Source organism: Arachis hypogaea, chromosome 14 (assembly GCF_003086295.3).
Source record: "Arachis hypogaea cultivar Tifrunner chromosome 14, arahy.Tifrunner.gnm2.J5K5, whole genome shotgun sequence".
Classification (NCBI taxonomy): domain Eukaryota; kingdom Viridiplantae; phylum Streptophyta; class Magnoliopsida; order Fabales; family Fabaceae; genus Arachis; species Arachis hypogaea.
This window is the reverse complement of record NC_092049.1, coordinates 29237134-29246596: the sequence shown is the minus strand read 5'-3', so window position 1 is coordinate 29246596 and position 9463 is coordinate 29237134. Positions and strand designations below refer to the sequence as shown.

Here is a 9463-nt window from a genome sequence, read left to right as displayed (position 1 = left end):
TTGTAATTTTTAATTTTAATTTTTTTGCTCTTATTCTTTCTTACTTTTTACTTTCTATTTATTTGTTTGTTTTTATACCACTATTGGACATGAGATCTAAATCCTAAGAGCAACTCACAAGAAAAGTCGTATCTGCTCTACGAATTAAGATCTTGATATAATTTTGGTTGATACCTTCCGTCAAAATAAAGAAAAAAACAAAAACTAGATGAAATAAATAAAAAAATAAAAAATAATCAACTTAAATAATTTAAATCTATCGTATTTAATATTTATTTATTATAAAATATATTAAATAAAATTAAAAAATAATAAATTTTGACAGTTTAATATTATTTAGCTACACAACATTTCCAAAAATATATATGGTACATGTACATCTGTTTTTGAAACTAATTTCGTATTTGGAAAACGACAATAATTCCATTATAACTCGACTCTGCTCTACTGTTGCTGCGCACTGTGCCTGACAACGAATAAAATACATTTTTTATTCAAAATACACATATAAATTAAAGTACATAAATAGATATGTGTTTAAAGTACACCAAAAATATCTCAAATATTTTTTATGAAAAAATGTACGTTAATATGAAAAAATGAAGGAATAAAATTACAGGAAAAGACAAATGGATTTTTGAAAAAATTATATAGGACTTATAGAAATTTAAGAAAGATAAAATATTAAATAAGTTTTTTTTTTAAAAAATGTGTTATATTTATAGGTCTTTTTTTAAAAAAAAAAACTAATAAATTTTAAAATATTATGTTTATAGATTTTTAAAAAATTAAAAATGTATTTAGTTTGTGTTTTTACATTTGTTTTTATTATTAGTATTTTTTTATTTTTAAAATTTTATAAAAAAAGTAAAAATAATAAAATTTTATTTCTTATTTTTATTTCTCGTTTTTTATTTCATAAAATTATAAGAACAGAAATATTAGAAAATAGAAAATAAAAATATAAATCAAATTCACATTAAAATATTAGACAGAATTTATTGTCTTATCAGAAACTTATAAATCTATTTTAATTATTTCAAAAAAAACTTGTTTAATACTTTTTTTCGAAATCTTTAAATTTATCACAAAACCTTCTAAAAATTTTATTAATAATTTATTTTAGTTGAAGATTATAAATATATTACAAAATTTTCCATAAGGTTGTCTTATTACAAGGAAAATTATCATAAAATTATCATGTCTCTGATAAAAAAACATGTGAGAGTGTGACCCTGACCCTGACCCATGCTCCACACCCCACACCTTAGCTTATTTTTATTTTTTCACTTCCTTCACTCACTCACTGTCACCCAGTCTGTGAGTACAGTTCCACAGAGCATGGCACTAAACGGTGACCGTTAGATCTCCGATCACGGGAAGTGGAGGTGCACTCCTCTGCACCCGATCTAGATCGCCACTCCAATGGCGTGCTCGTGAATCCACCCAACCATGGTGTCCACTCTCTTACTACAATAGACTACACCCATCCCATACATACATACATATACACTCACACTCCATTCTCGCTTTTCTCTTCTTCTTCTTCTTCTTGTTGCCGACGATTCTTTGCTTCTTCTACTTCTTGTTATCACTTTATTCTGCGCCGCAATGTCCGCGATATGAATCTTCTAATCTCCTTTTTACAGTTGTAGCTTGCTCTTCTGCTTCGATCATCATACAGTCTGTCACATTGGTATAACTGCTTTCTATTTTTGCTTCATTCCTCATTCTTCATTCCTAATGATTTGTTATTGTGAATGTTGAACCTTCTTTCCCTGATTAGTCATTCTATTTTTGTTATTGCGAGTTCTGGTTACTCTGTTTTTTTTTTCTAATATCAGAAATTTGCGGATTTGTTTTTGTAATAATTTTTTTGTGCGTCCTCTCTCTGTCTCTCTCTCTCTCTCTCTCAATATTTTTGTCACACGCTCTGCTGTATAAATATTTATTTAAAGAATATTTTAGGAACTCTTGGTTTATTTTATGTTAATCTGCTATCAGTGTCAGGAATATTAGATTATGAAAACATTTTTATTTGTATATATAAACTAACACATTCTATTTCTAAAAATTAGTAATTTACTGTCTTGACTTGGTATCAATGTTATTGTTGTTGTTAATTACTCAGTTTGGCTTTGATTATTCTCTCTTTTCTTTGCTATTTTATACTTCTAATTATTTTGTCTAATGACACTGATGTATGATGAAACAGATCTCAAGCTTAAGCTATTCAAGTTGGGAACTCCAATAATTTGAAAAATGAGGTTGGTGGAGTTTTGGTGTATATTTATAATAATTATATTGGCCAATATTCTTGAACCTGGGAAGGCAGAGGTTTATATAGTAACCGTTGAAGGTGAGCCTATCATAAGTTACACCGGCGGTATCGATGGGTTTGAAGCTACTGCTGTGGAATCTGATGAGAAGATCGATACCACAAGGTACTTGCATTTGAATATATTCTCCAGTTTTTTATGTTTCTTAATAATCACAACAATTCAATCAACAAAGAATCTAAACGGTTGGAAAAACTTTGTTTTCGTTCAAGATTGTAATTGGACTAATTCTGCATGAATGAATTTATGCACTCTGGAAACAAAGAATGTAATGGTTTTAAGCGGTTAAGACTTTAGAATAATGAATTATTGGCAATAATTTCTTATATAAGTTGTTCTTCCAAGCTTAAGTTAACATAAATATTGGAGATATTTACATTTTTATTTTCTAATATAGGGTAACTTCACCATAACTCTGTTATTGGAGATATTTACTAAAGTTTGTGATGTGCATAAGTAAATGCTAAATGTTTGCTGGATCAAGAACTGGATACTGATTTCTGCGTTGCTAATTTCTCCGCTTTCTGTACTATTTTGAACTTCTTGCAGTGAATTGGTCACTTCTTATGCACGCCACCTTGAGAAAAGACATGATATGCTACTTGAAATGTTGTTTGATGCTGGGACGTACACAAAACTCTATAGCTATCGACATCTTATAAATGGGTTTGCTGTGCATCTTTCCCCAGAGCAGGTGATGTCTTTATGATCTTTCTAGTATTCTTCAATTGGTAGTAAACAATATTTTTTTCTTTTCCAAACTCATTTCTGCACACTAATTTCCTTGTGTTCTGCTCTTATATTAGTAGGCAGAAACTCTTAGACATGCTCCTGGTGTTAAATCTGTTGTGAGGGACTGGAAAGTGAAGAGACTTACAACACATACACCACAATTTTTGGGGCTTCCAACTGGAGTGTGGCCGACAGGAGGTGGCTATGATCGAGCCGGAGAAAACATAGTGATTGGATTTGTGGACTCTGGGATATATCCTCACCATCCCAGCTTTGTCACTTATAATACTGAACCATATGGGCCACTTCCAACGTATAGAGGAAAATGTGAAGTTGACCCGGAGACTAAGAGAAGTTTCTGTAATGGGAAGATTATAGGAGCACAGCATTTTGCTCAAGCTGCAATAGCTGCTGGGGCATTTAACCCTATAGTTGATTTTGCTTCTCCTTTGGACGGGGATGGGCATGGAAGGTAAGAGACCCTATTTTACTTTTCATTACCATCTTACTTTGAAACTCTGATTCCCTCTTCTGTTATACTATGACGAGTCCTTTGCTCAGAATTAAAGCAACCGGTGTTTATCTCTTTGTTTTTGTTTCTACATGGAGTAAATATTGCTATCTAATAGATTAATTGGTCAGTATAGCTCAAAATGGAAATCCTATCATGAATTTTCGTGGGATTTCTGGAACATCTACTCAAGGTTGAGAATGGGATGCATCCTTATAACTTGAAAGTGATGCGGAGCTGAAATTGAAATATAATCTTAACCTTTCCAGTTTGCAAAGACTACACAATTCCAGTTCTTCTGTCTGTCTTTAAAACATTTGAAGTGGATAGTATTGGCATTCGTGCTTGAAACCTTATCTTCTTAGTTGGTAAACGATTTTCATTGAACAATTCCTTGATCATCTTTGCATCTTCATTTCGCAGTCATACTGCCTCTATTGCGGCTGGAAGAAATGGAATTCCTGTGAGGATGCATGGACATGAATTTGGGAAAGCAAGTGGAATGGCTCCTCGTGCCAGGTGAGGAACGATAATTCCCTAGATGAATTGTTTATGAAACTGGGAAATGTAATCCTTTTTGTTGCATTAGAGTTAGACATCTGTTATGTTTGTCTTCAGGATTGCTGTGTACAAAGCACTCTATAGACTCTTTGGAGGTTTCATTGCAGATGTAGTTGCTGCAATTGATCAGGTATACACCTATAATTATAATACTTTTCTCAATCTTTCATCTCCGAATGTTCAATTGTTCAACAGAATATATATTTTCCCAAGATTTTTGAGTTCTCTTGGTTCATTAACTGAGGTTGGAAAATACTGTTACGTTATATTCTCTTTTAAAAATTGCTAGCCATTACACTGGATTGCTCAAGAGGAGATGCTTTTAAGAAGTTTTTTTCTTTTTTAAAGTTACTCTAAATTCAACACTCAAGTTTGGCATTAGATGAAATCTGTTATGCAGTCTTTACTTTTTAAGGGATAGTGTTTCAGCCCAACATGTCTAACTGTTTAAATTTGAGAGTTTACAGGCTGTACATGATGGGGTTGATATACTCAGCCTTTCTGTTGGACCCAACAGTCCTCCAGCAACCACCAAAACCACTTATTTAAACCCATTTGATGCTACGCTTCTTGGAGCTGTGAAAGCTGGTGTCTTTGTTGCACAGGCTGCCGGAAATGGTGGCCCCTTTCCTAAGACTTTAGTTTCGTATAGTCCATGGATAGCATCCGTAGCTGCAGCAATTGATGATCGTAGATATAAAAATCATCTGACTCTTGGAGATGGTAAAATCTTGGCTGGAATTGGTCTATCACGTAAGTTTTCCAACTTCCCACTACGTTTATTGGGTTGTAACTATTAGAAGGAGAATGTAAACAGAAAGAGAAGTCTCGTGTAGAATAAGTCTCTTTTCAGTTATGACTCATTTTTATTGATTATATCAACATTGCTCTTTTGAGTGCTACAATGAAAACAGAAAAGAATGAGAAAACATGCATATAATTTTCTTCTATGGATAACATCAATTATTTATAGGGTAGGTAAAGATCTCCTTGGGACTAAGGATTGGAATAGGCTACAGTGTGTTTCTGTACAATAGTTGGAAAAATGTAAAAATCATTTTACCAGCTTAAGTGTTTTACTTTTCTGATCATTAGAGAGTTTTGGTACTGCTTTTTCCTTGTTGATGCTGGTGCCAGTAGCTAGCAGAAAATGCTAATATCATTCTATTCTCTTTATCTACTTATTTCCTTTTTCTCAAAAGAAAGAATAGTAGGATGATTTTAATATTAGTATTAATGAAAAAATATAGTCAGTAGTGAAATTGGCCAATAGCTTTGTTTTGTTTGGTTATCACTATTCTTCTGTAATTCCATGCTTATGTGCGAAGTATATTTATGGTTGTCTCCATTCTTTGGCACGGCTTTGGGCAGCTTCTACACATTTTAACCAATCATACACATTAGTTGCTGCAAATGATGTTGTGCTAGACTCCTCAGTTATGAAGTACAATCCCACGGATTGCCAGAGACCTGAACTTCTAAACAAGAACTTGATAAAGGGGAACATTCTTCTTTGTGGTTATTCTTTCAACTTTGTAGTTGGTTCTGCATCAATAAAAAAGGTTTCAGAAACAGCGAAGTCTCTTGGTGCAGCTGGATTTGTTCTCTGTGTTGAAACTGTTTCTCCTGGAGCAAAATTTGATCCAGTCCCTGTTGGCATTCCTGGGATTGTTATCGCAGATGTCAGCAAGTCAAAGGTACTTGACTTGTCTTTGCTTATATATTTATTTTGGGGCGGACCAAATATATGACTGCTACGCTTTTCCATCTGTTTAAGTTATTCCACAATCAGGCACTTTGCTATTATTGTTTTCTAATACTTATTTTATATGCTTCTAGCACTTTTCTTAATGATGACAAAGTATGTGATATTTATAATATCATTTTGTATTTGAAATCATCATTTTCAGGAACTAATAGATTATTATAAAATCTCCACTCCAAGAGACTGGACTGGAAGGGTGAAGAGTTTCAAAGGTACTGGAAAAATTGGGGATGGTTTGATGCCTATTCTTCATAAGTCTGCACCACAGGTGGCTTTATTCTCTGCAAGAGGACCAAATATAAAGGACTTTAATTTCCAAGAGGCAGATCTTCTCAAGCCAGATATATTGGCACCGGGATCATTAATTTGGGGTGCTTGGTCTCTAAATGGAACTGATGAACCAAATTATATTGGTAAGTAATGGTTTGATTAAGTTGTTGTCCCCTTAGTAGCCGATGTCTTGAAATTTCAGCCTATATATAAACATTTGAACTGCACCATAGGGCTAGCTGAGTTGATTGATGGGGCAAACATGATTTCTTCTTATTTTTGTCCATGTTAATAATCTGGGAAATTCATTGATAACAGCAACATTTGATACCGACATAGGACAGCCTAGTCGCAGAAACAAGAACATGCACATGACCTTAATAGGCTAAAATTCCTCTAATAATTGATTTTGAAGTTTCATGTTTTATTTTTGTTCTAAGATTACAATAATAGCAACAACAATTTTTCCACTAGGTAGTGTTAATTACATCGATCAAAAGATGATATGCCCTGTCAAATGTCTAGACAGACCATTGAAATTGAAGTTTAAACCCTTTTCAGTGGTTTTGTTTATCCTTTTTGGTCTTGTTCTTCCTCTATTTATTTGGCCTATTCTTACTTTCATCTATACATCTTACACACTCGAATCACCTGAGGTATGATTCTATCGTCCTTTCTGACCACATAGATTAATTTAGACAAATAGTCACTTCTTTACCTTTTAAATAAATGTCCCAGTAAACTTCTCATTATAGTCTGCTTAGAATCTAAATTTGGCTAACAAAATGGGCCCTTACTATGATATCATTGTTGGAAAATGGGGTGCGCTTCTGTAGTTTTATAGTATTATTGAAAGAACCATTGCATGATTGAGGAGGGTGGAAGAAAAACATTGTAGCAAAGATATCAATATGCTATAGGATTTGATTTATGTTAAGTGATTTTTGTTTAAGCAGGAGAGGGATTTGCCATGATATCTGGAACTAGCATGGCTGCTCCACATATAGCCGGCATTGCGGCTCTCATAAAGCAGAAACATCCACATTGGAGCCCTGCCGCCATCAAATCAGCCTTGATGACGACATCAACAACTCTAGACAGAGCAGGAAATCCTATTCTAGCACAGCAATATTCTGAAACACAGGCGATGAAGCTAGTAAAAGCTACTCCTTTTGATTATGGGAGTGGACATGTTAATCCAAGAGATGCTTTGGACCCTGGGCTAATCTTTGATGCAGGTTTATTACTTCTTCCCTCTTAGATAACCTTTATTTTTTTATTTTCTATACTTTAGTCTTGTCAGGATAATGTTCTGAAACATGAATTTACATAGATATGAGAATCAAGGTAAGTAAAATTCAAGAATTTATTTGAACTGAATTTTGATGAATCTGATTTGAAGAGTTAGCCAGAAAGAATAAGAATGATAAACAAGAAACTGGCATTGGGGCCGGGACATCTATGCAGTGCCAGTTTGGGATGCTTAATATGTTTTGCAAAACGAATTTGAAATTTATCAGAATGGAATCTTGTCCAAATTAAAATAAAGTCATTATCATGACAACTAGAATGGAAATGGTAAATCTTCATCAAAGTAATAAAATAAAGGGTATTCTGCATACCTCTTTCAAATCAGTTCTTAAAAATATCTTTACTAGATGTGGATCTTCTGTTTCCTATTGTCTTCACTTGCTTTTAACTTATTAAAATCCAATAAAATAACTTATTTAAATAATGTGAGTCTTCCCTAAATGATTTTGAATATTATATCATGAAGTGAAAACCTAAAGATAAATGAATAATAAAACCACCTAATTAATTTTGCAGGATACAATGATTATCTAGGGTTCTTGTGCACAACACCCGGCATCGACATTCATGAGATAAAGAATTATACAAACACACCATGCAACAACACAATGGGCAACCCAGCAAATCTAAACAGTCCTTCCGTTACAGTCTCCCATCTAGTAAGAACTCGAGTTGTCACCCGAACCGTCACAAATGTTGCAGGGGAAGAAGAAACATATGTGAATACAGCTAGAATGGACCCTGCAGTTGCCATTGAAGTCAATCCTCCAGCAATGACCATCAGACCAGGCGCATCGCGTAAGTTTACCGTGACACTAACAGTTCGGTCAGTGACCGGAACCTATAGCTTTGGTGAGGTTTTGATGAAAGGGAGCAGAGGTCACAAGGTGAGGATCCCTGTTCTGGCCAATGGATACTCAAGATAGCTTAATTTGGTCTCAAAGTTCAAAGCTCAAAGCTATGTTTGTAATATTCTTTGTAACTTGTGGAGAAATAAGGTATGTCCTTTAAGATTTATTCATATGTGATCTTGAATATATAGGTTGTAAACTGTAAAGGTAAGCAAGTGTAAAAGGCGGAGAGACTCAACATATAAAGTTTTGCTACTGTTCTCATTCTCAAGTGCTTTCTTGAGAAGCTGCTTTGTGAAATGTCTTCTTCACACATGTTTCCCTTCCTCCCACAATTGCTTGCTTGCTGCAATTCATAATTAAGGGAAATTGGGATTTAGAATATAGTTGGGAATACAGCATCTACCACTGGAGTAATTGCATTGGCTCAGCATATATCTAAATGAGGGATTTGGCTCTTCTAAAATGCATTATATTTATTAATTTATAGCTGATGAGAATATTAACTGTTTTGGATTTAACAAGATACAAGCATACAAGCATAAACAAAAAAAAAAGTAATCCGATGCAAAAGCATTCCGCGTTAATGCAGGATCCGGAGAAAAACCACACTCAAAAGGTGTGTTGTACTTAGCCTAACTAGATACAAACATATGGATAACTAATTATATGGTCTAAGACTACTGATTTTCTCACGAACAAACAGTTTTTAAAGGAGTAAAAAATTCCCAAGTGGAGTGTTGCTGAAGTCAAAAGATTAGTGAAATAAAGTAAGAATACAAGATTTTATTTAGACATTTTGGAAATATTTTGCCATGCTAACATAATGATTTGATCCAACAACCTGTTTAACAACTGTTGGTGCTAAAAAATGGATTCATCGACTAGGATGAGTTTGGACTATGAATTGTGTCGATATGAGGAATTAGTTAGAACTAATATCAGATGAAGATATGAGCAAGTCGAAGTCGAAGAAAGATGATGCAAGAGCATTGAAGTCGAAGATTTTCAACCCATGGGAAACAAGTTGAAAAAGTTATTGTTTTTTCTTGAACATTAAGACTTTTACTTGATTTTCAAGCTGAGTTGAGAACATGGATATAAATTTTGGGGAGCAAGCGGA

At 33.7% G+C, this 9463-nt stretch overlaps 1 protein-coding gene across 1 annotated transcript; it reads left to right on the top strand.

Annotated features, from left to right (window-relative positions):
- The first annotated feature begins 1166 nt into the window (after window positions 1–1166).
- On the top strand, window positions 1167–8640 carry LOC112741895 (subtilisin-like protease SBT2.6). Its single transcript, XM_025791061.3, has 11 exons — window positions 1167–1696; window positions 2216–2444; window positions 2889–3033; window positions 3149–3543; window positions 4006–4101; window positions 4201–4273; window positions 4611–4896; window positions 5515–5840; window positions 6054–6321; window positions 7135–7416; window positions 8006–8640. Exons 2-11 carry the CDS (start codon window positions 2263–2265, stop codon window positions 8413–8415), a joined length of 2463 nt encoding a protein of 820 aa, XP_025646846.1. The 5' UTR covers window positions 1167–1696; window positions 2216–2262; the 3' UTR covers window positions 8416–8640.
- Window positions 8641–9463: the final 823 nt, after the last annotated feature.